General features: G+C 48.3%; 1 protein-coding gene across 2 annotated transcripts in view; it reads right to left on the bottom strand.

Annotated features, from left to right (window-relative positions):
• chrna2b (cholinergic receptor, nicotinic, alpha 2b (neuronal)) overlaps nucleotides 1-13,421 on the bottom strand; it is a 29,359-nt gene that overhangs the window by 7,795 nt on the left and 8,143 nt on the right. For both annotated transcript variants that reach the window (XM_071412505.1, XM_071412506.1), the window contains exons 3-4: nucleotides 11,176-11,220; nucleotides 10,102-10,211 (exon numbers count right to left, since the gene is read on the bottom strand). In XM_071412505.1, the coding sequence (XP_071268606.1) occupies nucleotides 10,102-10,211; nucleotides 11,176-11,220 (155 nt within the window). The remainder of the gene's footprint in view (nucleotides 1-10,101; nucleotides 10,212-11,175; nucleotides 11,221-13,421) is intronic.

Here is a 13,421-nt window from a genome sequence, read left to right as displayed (position 1 = left end):
ATGGCTGAGCGCCTGGTGGTGTAGAGTAGGCCGTATGACATGGCTGAGCGCCTGGTGGTGTAGAGTAGGCCTTATGACATGGCTGAGCGCCTGGTGGTGTAGAGTAGGCCTTATGACAAGGCTGAGCGCCTGGTGCTGTAGAGTAGGCCTTATGACATGGCTGAGCGCCTGGTGGTGTAGAGTATGCCTTATGACATGACTGAACGCCTGGTGGTGTAGAGTAGACCTTATGACATGGCTGAGCGCCTGGTGGTGTAGAGTATGCCTTATGACATGACTGAACGCCTGGTGGTGTAGAGTAGACCTTATGACATGACTGAACGCCTGGTGGTGTAGAGTATGCCTTATGACAAGGCTGAGCACCTGGTGCTGTAGAGTAGGCCTTATGACATGGCTGAGTGCCTGGTGGTGTAGAGTATGCCTTATGACATGACTGAACGCCTGGTGGTGTAGAGTAGGCCTTATACTACCCCATGCATAGACCTATAGACTTAGGAGTCCACTGGATGATATTCATATTAAATGAATCTAAAAAGGAAGAGAAGCTAAGGCCTAGCTCCAGAGAGAGATAGAGATTCATATATAGGAAGAGAAGCTAAGGCCTAGCTCCAGAGAGAGATAAAGACTAATATATAGGAAGAGAAGCTAAGGCCTAGCTCCAGAGAGAGATAGAGATTCAGAAATAGGAAGAGAAGCTAAGGCCTAGCTCCAGAGAGAGATAGAGAATGATTCATATATAGGAAGAGAAGCTAAGGCCTAGCTCCAGAGAGAGACAGAGATTAATATAAAGGAAGAGAAGCTAAGGCTGAGCTCCAGAGAGAGATAGAGATTCACATATGTGGTTAATATCCAAGAGAGGAACTTCCTCATCAAGTCTTCATCCCAAACTGCCTTATTCAGTTGTGGTAAACTGTTGGTTGTTGGGTTGAGCACACAGAGATGGACACAGAGACAGGGAGGTTCTAGTCAGAAAACACGACTTTACTAGGCAACAAAAAATAAACAAAATAAGTATGGGTTGGCTCGGTCCTTCTCATATTCGGCTCTGTGCCTTCGGGAGCTTCGTTCCCCTCTGTAGAATCACTCGTTGCCTCTTCCTTTTTCTCCCCCGCGGTGTGCCACGGTGTGCCACGGTGTCCCACGGTGCTCCATTTATGTGGGTTGCACGGCTGGTTGGCACTCTCCCCTAATTACCCCTAATTGGCGCCATCAGTGTCAGGGTGCCCAGCCCGGGAACTCTCAGCAGAGGGAGACAACGTCGTGGCACGTACCTCCCTTTAGTCACCAACCACCAGGGTAGACCTGGTGACCACCCTGACCGGGAGGGAAGCGTACTCAGGGCTAGGTTTGCATCCCTCCTGGAGAGGGCATCAGGAACCAGCGGGTGATGTGGTCATTTGTGTCCGTACCTCTTGCCATCCACACAAGGTGGTCATGGTCGGTGAACTTCCTCCCGAGGAGGTAATACTTGAGGGTGTGCAGTGCTCACTTCACGGCGAGGAACTCCTTCTTGACAATCGAGTATTTGTTCTACCTTGGGAGGAGCTTCCTGCTAACATACATGATTGGGTGTTCCTCACCTTCCTGTTCTTGGGACAAGACGGCCCCACCTCTGTGTCAGACGCATCTGTCTGGACCAGGAGGTGATTTGAGAAGTCCGGGGTGATGAGTACCAGATGTGAACCTAGCGCGTCGATCAGGGCCTGTAATGCCAGCACTGTGTCCTCCGTCCATCATACCGTCTGGGTTAGGCGTGCCTTTGTCAAGTCTGTGAGGGGAGAAACTATTGCGGCAAAGTTAGGTACAAATCGACTGTGGTAGCCTGATAACCCCAGGAACGATTTCAACTACCTCTTGGTTTGGGGGACCGGCCATTCCCTGATGACAGCAATTATTTATTCTTCTTGGGGCGTCACGTTTCCTGATTCTATAGCCCAGGTACTCTACCTCGGCGTAGCCCAGCTTGCACTTGTGGGGTTTCGAGGTCAGCCCCGCATCGCTTGGTGCTTCCACCACCGCCTGTAGCCTACAGAGATGCACGATTATATCATCCAAATTTGCAGCAGCGTACGCACGGTGCGGGCGCAGGACACTGTCCATGAGTCGCTGGAAGGTCGATGGGGCCCCGTGGAGCCCGAGAGGAAGAACGCGGTAATAGTATATTTACTCTCTGTTTTGGGGATCAGCACCAAGACCTTCTCACCTGGGTGGGAATCTTGTGGTTGCTCCTCCCGGTTGTATACTTGCGCCTGGGAAATGTGCTCCCTCACCGCTGGCCAAATCGCCTTCATCCTCTCCCTCATCTCCTCCACGTGTTCCACCATGATGCGAAAGGGGGTCGGTTGGTCCTCCCAGACCTCCTTGGCTAGGTCCAGCATTCCGGGGGACCGGCGGCCATACAGGAGCTCAAAGGGGGAGAACACAGAGGACGCTTGGGGTACCTCGCGCACCGAGAACATCAGGTGGGGCCGCAGCTGGTCCCAGTTCCTCCCATCTCACTTGATGACCTTCTTCAGCATCTGCTTTAGGGTCTGATTGAAGCGTTTGACTAGTCCGTCCGTTTGTGGATGGTACACGCTGATCCTCAGCTGTTTGATTCGTAAAAGATTGCAGACATGTTTCATTACACGAGACATGATTGAGGTGGCCTGGTCCGTCAGGATTTCCCGTGGGATACCCACCCGGCTTAATAAATTCGAAGCGCTGCTACACGATACCTTTCGCTGCGGCCGTGTGTAACATGATCGCCTCCGGATACCATGTGGTGTAATCCACGATTACCAGGATGTATTTGTGTGCCCTCGCTGTCTTCACCAACAGACCCGCCAGATCCATCGCCACCTGCTCAAACGGCACCCCTATCATGGGCAGGGGAACCAAAGGGTTTCTATAATGTGCCCTCAGTGCTGTGATCTGGCACTCCGGGCAAGTACGGCAGTAGTTCTCCTTGACTTCGGGCCAGAGGAACCGATTCTCGATCCCCTCCCTGGTTTTCTCCATCCCTAGGTATGCCCAGAGCAGGTGGGTGTGGGCGAGCTCCAAGACAGTACTAACATACTGGGTGTGTAGGAGTAACAAGTCTTTTGTCTCCCCATTGCGCTTTACAACCTGATACAGTAAATTATGCTTGATGGCGAAGTGTGGGTAGCGCCACTCACTTACCCCGGGTAACAGCGCAATCATGTCCACCGCAATCACCTGTTCCCTCGCGTTCTGGAGGTTGGGGTCTTCTAACTGGGCCGTCTCAAACAGGCCCGTGAGGATTTTCGTGTCGGACGGCCCATCTAGGGTCTCCACGTCCATAAAGGGGTGCCTGAGGTCCTCCTCTGACGATGGCTCATTTCCCAGCACGGGTCGTCTTCCTCCTCCTGGTCCCTCCTGGTCCGACTCGGGCCCAGTGGACATGATACAACAGCATAGTAATCAGCAACCAATTGATTTAAAAATACTACTGTCCTGTAAAGCCTACAGCGCCATCCTCGCACTCTCTCCCAGCTTGGAAAGAAAATTGTTGTGCGTAAAACCAGTCTATTAATGCCAAATTATACAGTCAGTCCACCCTCAAAACACTAGCTTAGTAGGGATTGTTTCATTATGCAGTGCAGCCTACTATCTATAGCTATATATATAGTATCTGGCTGATATGTAGTTGCTATTTATGAACATTACACATCAAATAGCCTAACAATGAAATAAAAAGTAGTCGGCTTGAGGATACATTGAACCACTATTTATTGTTCAACTCAGCAGGTTTTCTGGCTAATAGCATACACAAATGGCCTGTAATCAAGGTAAATTAAATCCAACTTGAGAGACTCCCCTGGTGTTCTGAAGTCCTTCTGAGACATTGTGCATAAGGCTATGTCCATTGCGCTGCACACAATTTAAACTTAGTCTTGAATGATGCATGTAAAAGATATACCAGAGATAAGGGACTGTTGATATTGCAACCACACAACCCAAACACTTGTTCACCGGTATGAAGGAAAATCGCAAACTGCTTTTTTTTTGTTTGAACTGTCAAGAACTGTTGTCCACAAAAGATGATCTGTTTTGCATTCGCCAATGTATTGTCTGTCCAGTATCCAGACATCCCCAGAGCTTCCTATACAGTTCATCTCTTTCCGTAACGTGTCGAACTGCTGAATTTGAAGCACAACTCCCTTCTGCCCAGTTTCCCTGATGTTGCTACAACAACCAAGCCGTGTTTAACCATCCCTGTAACTGTAGCTTCTAAAGAGAGATCAAAAACTAAAACTCATAAAGAACTACCAAAGAACGAAGCATTATGTTCTCGGTCTGACATGCGCTTTTGAAAAGCATCTGAGTAAAATCCACTTATTGCACTGGCGCCATCGTAGACTTGACCACGGCATTTGTTAACCGATATCCCTTTACTTCCAATCAGTTAAATTATTTATTTTTGAAGGCCTGAGGCACTTTGATCAGTCACATTCCTGAAGCACAAGAAACAAACACTTTGCTATGTAACTTAACTCCCTCCAAAAAACTGTATATCATCTGTGTTAAGGCCACATTTTACATTTCAATATGACAGGAACCTCATCAACACTTCACAAATTGTTTATTTACACACAAACACACAGGACTCCGAGACATATTAGAAGCCATTTTGTTTGGTAAAGACTTACGATCCTCCAGGAACAATCTCTTATATGGCAGTCTAATTGATCTCCTCCCCTCAAGCGCTACAAATCCCTGATCACGGCTTTAATACCCACCACTAATAGCTGTAGCTAGAGACATAATATTAAGTCTATCATTACATCTTCCTCCATTCACACACACACCTTTTTAATTTCAATAACTGATCACAATCTCAGAGGAGAGCTTGAGGAAGTGGAACAGTCATTAAATACTCTTGAGTTTTAATCTGACACTTTTGGCCGTGAAACTAGAATTAATTTAGATGAGGAGAAAACTATAAGGAGGGCTGGTATATTACTGGGGAGGGCTAGGATCAGGATAACACGGCAGTATATTACTGGGGAGGGCTAGGATCAGGATAACACGGCAGTATATTACTGGGGAGGGCTAGGATCAGGTTAGCACGACAGTATATTACTGGGGGGGAGGCTAGGATCAGATTAACACGGCAGTATATTACTGGGGAGGGCTAGGATCAGGATAACACGGCAGTATATTACTGGGGAGGGCTAGGATCAGGATAACACGGCAGTATATTACTGGGGAGGGCTAGGATCAGGTTAGCACGGCAGTATATTACTGGGGAGGGCTAGGATCAGGATAACACGGCAGTATATTACTGGGGAGGGCTAGGATCAGGATAACACGACAGTATATTACTGGGGGGGAGGCTAGGATCAGGATAACACGGCAGTATATTACTGGGGAGGGCTAGGATCAGGATAACACGGCAGTATATTACTGGGGAGGGCTAGGATCAGGTTAGCACGGCAGTATATTACTGGGGAGGGCTAGGATCAGGATAACACGGCAGTATATTACTGGGGAGGGCTAGGATCAGGATAACACGGCAGTAAATTACTGGGGAGGGCTAGGATCAGGATAACACGGCAGTAAATTACTGGGGAGGGCTAGGATCAGGATAACACGGCAGTATATTACTGGGGAGGGCTAGGATCAGGTTATCACGGCAGTATATTACTGGGGAGGGCTAGGATCATTATAACACGGCAGTAAATTACTGGGGAGGGCTAGGATCAGGATAACACGGCAGTAAATTACTGGGGAGGGCTAGGATCAGGATAACACGGCAGTATATTACTGGGGAGGGTTAGGATCAGGATAACACGGCAGTATATTACTGGGGAGGGCTAGGATCAGGATAACACGGCAGTATATTACTGGGGAGGGCTAGGATCAGGATAACACGGCAATATATTACTGGGGAGGGCTAGGATCAGGATAACACGGCAGTATATTACTGGGGAGGGCTAGGATCAGGATAACACGGCAGTATATTACTGGGGAGGGCTAAGATCAGGATAACACGGCAGTATATTACTGTGGAGGGCTAAGATCAGGATAACTAGGCAGTATATTACTGGGGAGGGCTAAGATCAGGATAACACGGCAGTATATTACCCGGGAGGGCTAGGATCAGGATAACACGGCAGTATATTACTGGGGAGGGCTAGGTTCAGGATAACACGGCAGTATATTACTGGGGAGGGCTAGGATCAGGATAACACGGCAGGATATTACTGGGGAGGGCTAGGATCAGGATAACACGGCAGTATATTACTGGGGAGGGCTAGGATCAGGATAACACGGCAGTATATTACTGGGGAGAGCTAGGATCAGGATAACACGGCAGTATATTACTGGGGAGGGCTAGGATCAGGATAACACGGCAGTATATTACTGGGGAGGGCTAGGATCAGGATAACACGGCAGTATATTACTGGGGAGGGCTAGGATCAGGATAACACGGCAGTATATTACTGGGGAGGGCTAGGATCAGGATAACACGGCAGTATATTACTGGGGAGGGCTAGGATCAGGTTAGCACGGCAGTATATTACTGGGGAGGGCTAGGATCAGGATAACACGGCAGTATATTACTGGGGAGGGCTAGGATCAGGATAACACGACAGTATATTACTGGGGGGGGAGGCTAGGATCAGGATAACACGGCAGTATATTACTGGGGAGGGCTAGGATCAGGATAACACGGCAGTATATTACTGGGGAGGGCTAGGATCAGGATAACACGGCAGTAAATTACTGGGGAGGGCTAGGATCAGGATAACACGGCAGTAAATTACTGGGGAGGGCTAGGATCAGGATAACACGGCAGTATATTACTGGGGAGGGCTAGGATCAGGTTATCACGGCAGTATATTACTGGGGAGGGCTAGGATCATTATAACACGGCAGTACATTACTGGGGAGGGCTAGGATCAGGATAACACGGCAGTAAATTACTGGGGAGGGCTAGGATCAGGATAACACGGCAGTATATTACTGGGGAGGGTTAGGATCAGGATAACACGGCAGTATATTACTGGGGAGGGCTAGGATCAGGATAACACGGCAGTATATTACTGGGGAGGGCTAGGATCAGGATAACACGGCAGTATATTACTGGGGAGGGCTAGGATCAGGATAACACGGCAGTATATTACTGGGGAGGGCTAGGATCAGGATAACACGGCAGTATATTACTGGGGAGGGCTAAGATCAGGATAACTAGGCAGTATATTACTGGGGAGGGCTAAGATCAGGATAACACGGCAGTATATTACCCGGGAGGGCTAGGATCAGGATAACACGGCAGTATATTACTGGGGAGGGCTAGGTTCAGGATAACACGGCAGTATATTACTGGGGAGGGCTAGGATCAGGATAACACGGCAGGATATTACTGGGGAGGGCTAGGATCAGGATAACACGGCAGTATATTACTGGGGAGGGCTAGGATCAGGATAACACGGCAGTATATTACTGGGGAGAGCTAGGATCAGGATAACACGGCAGTATATTACTGGGGAGGGCTAGGATCAGGATAACACGGCAGTATATTACTGGGGAGGGCTAGGATCAGGATAACACGGCAGTATATTACTGGGGAGGGCTAGGATCAGGATAACACGGCAGTATATTACTGGGGAGGGCTAGGATCAGGATAACACGGCAGTATATTACTGGGGAGGGCTAGGATCAGGATAACACGGCAGTATATTACTGGGGAAGGCTAGGATCAGGATAACACGGCAGTATATTACTGGGGAGGGCTAGGATCAGGATAACACGGCAGTATATTACTGGGGAGGGCTAGGATCAGGATAACACTGCAGTATATTACTGGGGAGGGCTAGGATCAGGATAACACGGCAGTATATTACTGGGGAGGGCTAGGATCAGGATAACACGGCAGTATATTACTGGGGAGGGCTAGGATCAGGATAACACGGCAGTATATTACTGGGGAGGGCTAGGATCAGGATAACACGGCAGTATATTACTGGGGAGGGCTAGGATCAGGATAACACGGCAGTATATTACTGGGGAAGGCTAGGATCAGGATAACACGGCAGTATATTACTGGGGAGGGCTAGGATCAGGATAACACGGCAGTATATTACTGGGGAGGGCTAGGATCAGGATAACACGGCAGTATATTACTGGGGAGGGCTAGGATCAGGATAACACGGCAGTATATTACTGGGGAGGGCTAGGATCAGGATAACACGGCAGTATATTACTGGGGAGGGCTAGGATCAGGATAACACGGCAGTATATTACTGGGGAGGGCTAGGATCAGGATAACACGGCAGTATATTACTGGGGAGGGCTAGGATCAGGATAACACGGCAGTATATTACTGGGGAAGGCTAGGATCAGGATAACACGGCAGTATATTACTGGGGAGGGCTAGGATCAGGATAACACGGCAGTATATTACTGGGGAGAGCTAGGATCAGGATAACACGGCAGTATATTACTGGGGAGGGCTAGGATCAGGATAACACGGCAGTATATTACTGGGGAGGGCTAGGATCAGGATAACACGGCAGTATATTACTGGGGAGGGCTAGGATCAGGATAACACGGCAGTATATTACTGGGGAGGGCTAGGATCAGGATAACACGGCAGTATATTACTGGGGAGGGCTAGGATCAGGATAACACGGCAGTATATTACTGGGGAAGGCTAGGATCAGGATAACACGGCAGTATATTACTGGGGAGGGCTAGGATCAGGATAACACGGCAGTATATTACTGGGGAGGGCTAGGATCAGGATAACACTGCAGTATATTACTGGGGAGGGCTAGGATCAGGATAACACGGCAGTATATTACTGGGGAGGGCTAGGATCAGGATAACACGGCAGTATATTACTGGGGAGGGCTAGGATCAGGATAACACGGCAGTATATTACTGGGGAGGGCTAGGATCAGGATAACACGGCAGTATATTACTGGGGAGGGCTAGGATCAGGATAACACGGCAGTATATTACTGGGGAAGGCTAGGATCAGGATAACACGGCAGTATATTACTGGGGAGGGCTAGGATCAGGATAACACGGCAGTATATTACTGGGGAGGGCTAGGATCAGGATAACACGGCAGTATATTACTGGGGAGGGCTAGGATCAGGATAACACGGCAGTATATTACTGGGGAGGGCTAGGATCAGGATAACACGGCAGTATATTACTGGGGAGGGCTAGGATCAGGATAACACGGCAGTATATTACTGGGGAGGGCTAGGATCAGGATAACACGGCAGTATATTACTGGGGAGGGCTAGGATCAGGATAACACGGCAGTATATTACTGGGGAAGGCTAGGATCAGGATAACACGGCAGTATATTACTGGGGAGGGCTAGGATCAGGATAACACGGCAGTATATTACTGGGGAAGGCTAGGATCAGGATAAACGGCAGTATATTACTGGGGAAGGCTAGGATCAGGATAACACGGCAGTATATTACTGGGGAGGGCTAGGATCAGGATAACACGGCAGTATATTACTGGGGAGGGCTAGGATCAGGATAACACGGCAGTAAATTACTGGGAAGGGCTAGGATCAGGATAACACGGCAGTATGTTACTGGGGAGGGCTAGGATCAGGATAACACGGCAGTATATTACTGGGGAGGGCTAGGATCAGGATAACACGGCAGTATATTACTGGGGAGGGGAGAGTAGACCTACAGCTGCGTTTTAATCATTCAAACCCTAACAACAACACGTACCTCATGCCTCACTGTTGGACATCATAATGTAATCTATTGTAATCATCAGTGCTGTCATGCTCCAGAACATGTAGAAGGGACCACAGTCATCAGCTCATTGTACTGGGAAATATCTTCCCGAGAAACACTTGTCGATGTGAAGCGTACGATTCATGAATCCAGTAGATGGTGCCGCGTAACCATTTAAATAGGCCTAGACGTGGATGTCTCCTGAACTCGACCAGTAGATGGTGCCGAGTAACCATTTAAATAGGCCTAGACGTGGATGTCTCCTGAACTCGACCAGTAGATGGTGCCGAGTAACCATTTAAATAGGCCTAGACGTGGATGTCTCCTGAACTCGACCTGGCTGTTACGTTAAGACAACAGTTTTGCTGTCACTCACTTGTTGTAGAGGACGATGTCCGGGACCCAGATGAGTTCTGACGGGACTCTGATGGACGTGACGTTGTCGTAGTCAGACGGTCTCCAGCGTAGCTTGTAGTCATTCCACTCCTAAGAGGAGAACACACACACACACACACACACACACACACACACACACACACACACACACACACACACACACACACACACACACACACACACACACACACACACACACACACACACACGGAGACGAGAGGACATTCAGTGCCACAGGTCTTATCAGACAGAGTCAATTAAAGGCCTATTAATCCATAACAAACTAATAACCGTAATTAATTCACATTGAAACACCTCACAGTCTCACACACATGCTATATACACTGAATGTACTGAATCACACATGCTATATACACTGAATGTACTGAATCACACATGCTATATACACTGAATGTACTGAATCACACATGCTATATACACTGAATGTACTGAATCACACATGCTATATACACTGAATGTACTGAATCACACATGCTCTATACACTGAATGTACTGAATCACACATGCTATATACACTGAATGTACTGAATCACACATGCTATATACACTGAATGTACTGAATCACACATGCTATATACACTGAATGTACTGAATCACACATGCTATATACACTGAATGTACTGAATCACACATGCTCTATATACTGAATGTACTAAACACATGCTATATATACTGAATGTACTGAATCACACATGCTCTATATACTGAATGTACTAAAACACATGCTATATATACTGAATGTACTGAATCACACATGCTATATATACTGAATGTACTAAAACACATGCTATATATACTGAATGTACTGAAACACATGCTATATACACTGAATGGACTAAAACACATGCTATATATGCTATATATACTGAATGGACTGAAACACATGCTATATATACTGAATGGACTGAAACACATGCTATATATACTGAATGTACTGAAACACATGCTATATATACTGAATGGACTGAAACACATGCTATATATACTGAATGGACTGAAACACATGCTATATATACTGAATGTACTGAATCACCTGTTTCAGCCAGACGTTGGTGGTCATCATCTGATTCTTCTCGTCCTGCAGAAAGGAAAATACAAAAAGAGGTGAATGAAAATAGAGAGAAATCAAGATAAAAATTCAGACAGAGAGAGAAGAAGAAAGACAGAGAGAAAGAGAGAGAAGCAGAAAGAGAGAGAGAGAGGGGTGGGGTGGGAGAAAGAGAGAGAGAGAGAGAGGGGAGAGAGAGAGAGAGGAGAGAGGGAGAAAGAGAGAGAGAGAGAGGGGGGAGAAAGAGAGAGAGGGGTGGGAGAAAGAGAGAGAGGGGTGGGAGAAAGAGAGAGAGAGGATTGGGAGAAAGAGAGAGAGAGGGGTTGGAGAAAGAGAGAGAGAGGGGTGGGAGAAAGAGAGAGAGAGGGGTGGGAGAAAGAGAGAGAGAGGGTGGGAGAAAGAGAGAGAGAGGGGTGGGAGAAAGAGAGAGAGAGAGAGAGGGGAGAGCGAGAGAGGGGGTGGGAGAGAGGGGGGTGGGAGAAAGAGAGAGAGGGGGGTGGGAGAAAGAGAGAGAGAGAGGGGTGCGAGAAAGAGAGAGAGGGGGGTGCGAGAAAGAGAGAGGGGGGGTGGGAGAAAGAGAGAGAGAGGGGTGGGAGAAAGAGAGAGAGAGAGGGGTGCGAGAAAGAGAGAGAGAGGGGTGCGAGAAAGAGAGAGAGGGGGGTGGGAGAAAGAGAGAGAGGGGGGTGGGAGAAAGAGAGAGAGGGGGGTGGGAGAAAGAGAGAGAGAGGGGTGGGAGAAAGAGAGAGAGAGAGGGGTGGGAGAAAGAGAGAGAGAGGGGTGGGAGAAAGAGAGAGAGAGGTGGGAGAAAGAGAGAGAGAGGTGGGAGAAAGAGAGAGAGGGGGGGTGGGAGAAAGAGAGAGAGAGGGGTGGGAGAAAGAGGGAGAGAGGGGTGGGAGAAAGAGAGAGAGAGGGGTGGGAGAAAGAGAGAGAGAGAGGGGTGCGAGAAAGAGAGAGAGGGGGGTGCGAGAAAGAGAGAGGGGGGGTGGGAGAAAGAGAGAGAGAGGGGTGGGAGAAAGAGAGAGAGAGAGAGGGGTGCGAGAAAGAGAGAGAGAGGGGTGCGAGAAAGAGAGAGAGGGGGGTGGGAGAAAGAGAGAGAGGGGGGTGGGAGAAAGAGAGAGAGAGGGGTGGGAGAAAGAGAGAGAGAGAGGGGTGGGAGAAAGAGAGAGAGAGGGGTGGGAGAAAGAGAGAGAGAGGGGTGGGAGAAAGAGAGAGAGAGGGGTGGGAGAAAGAGAGAGAGAGGTGGGAGAAAGAGAGAGAGAGGTGGGAGAAAGAGAGAGAGAGAGAGCGGTGGGAGAAAGAGAGAGAGAGAGAGGGGTGGGAGAGAGAGAGGTGGGAGAAAGAGAGAGAGAGGGGTGGGAGAGAGAGAGAGGCAGAAAGAGAGCGAGAGAGGGGTGGGAGAGAAAGAGAGAGAGAGGCAGAAAGAGAGAGAGAGGGGTGGGAAAGCCCCAAATATTATTTATGCATATCGGGTCCGGGTGGGAAAGCCTCAAGTCCATTTCAGAACAGGTCCAACATTTTAGACATGTGAAGATCTCTAGGTCATAGGTTAACTAAATCTGGTTTAAACAAGGTTGGTTTTTGCAGGTCTATTTTCAAAATACTAAATATATTTCTTAAAATGTAAGATGGCTGCAGTATTCACAGAGGAACCATGATGCAATAGGAAAGGTTGTTTAACCTTACACCTTATAAATGTACAAATAGAGACAGCACGAGGACAATAATTAGAGACAGAGGAAGAGCGACAGAGAGAACTAGACAGAGAGAACGAGAGATGGAGAGAACGAGAGATAGAACGGGATATGGAGAGAACTAGACAGAGAGAGAGAGAACAAGAGATGAGAGAACTAGAGACAGAGACAGAGAAATGAAGAGAACTAGAGACAGAGAACGAGAGACGGAGAGATCTAGAGAACGAGACATGGAGAGAACTAGACAGACAGAGGAAGAGAGAGACAGAATTAGAGATGTAGAGAACAAGAGACAGAGGAAGGGAGATGGAGAGAACTAGAGCTAGAGAGACAGGACGAGAGATGGAGAGAACTAGAGAGAGCGAATGAGAGATGGAGAGACAGGGTGAGAGATGGAGAGAACTAGAGCTAGAGAGACAGGACGAGAGATGGAGAGAACTAAGGACAGAGGAAGAGGGAAATGGAGAGAACTAGAGACAGAGGAAGAGAGACATTGAGAGAACTAGAGACAGAGAGAACGAGAGATGGAGAGAACTAGAC

Source organism: Salvelinus alpinus, chromosome 8 (assembly GCF_045679555.1).
Source record: "Salvelinus alpinus chromosome 8, SLU_Salpinus.1, whole genome shotgun sequence".
Taxonomy (NCBI): Eukaryota; Metazoa; Chordata; class Actinopteri; order Salmoniformes; family Salmonidae; genus Salvelinus; species Salvelinus alpinus.
This window is presented reverse-complemented; position numbering and strand designations above follow the sequence as displayed.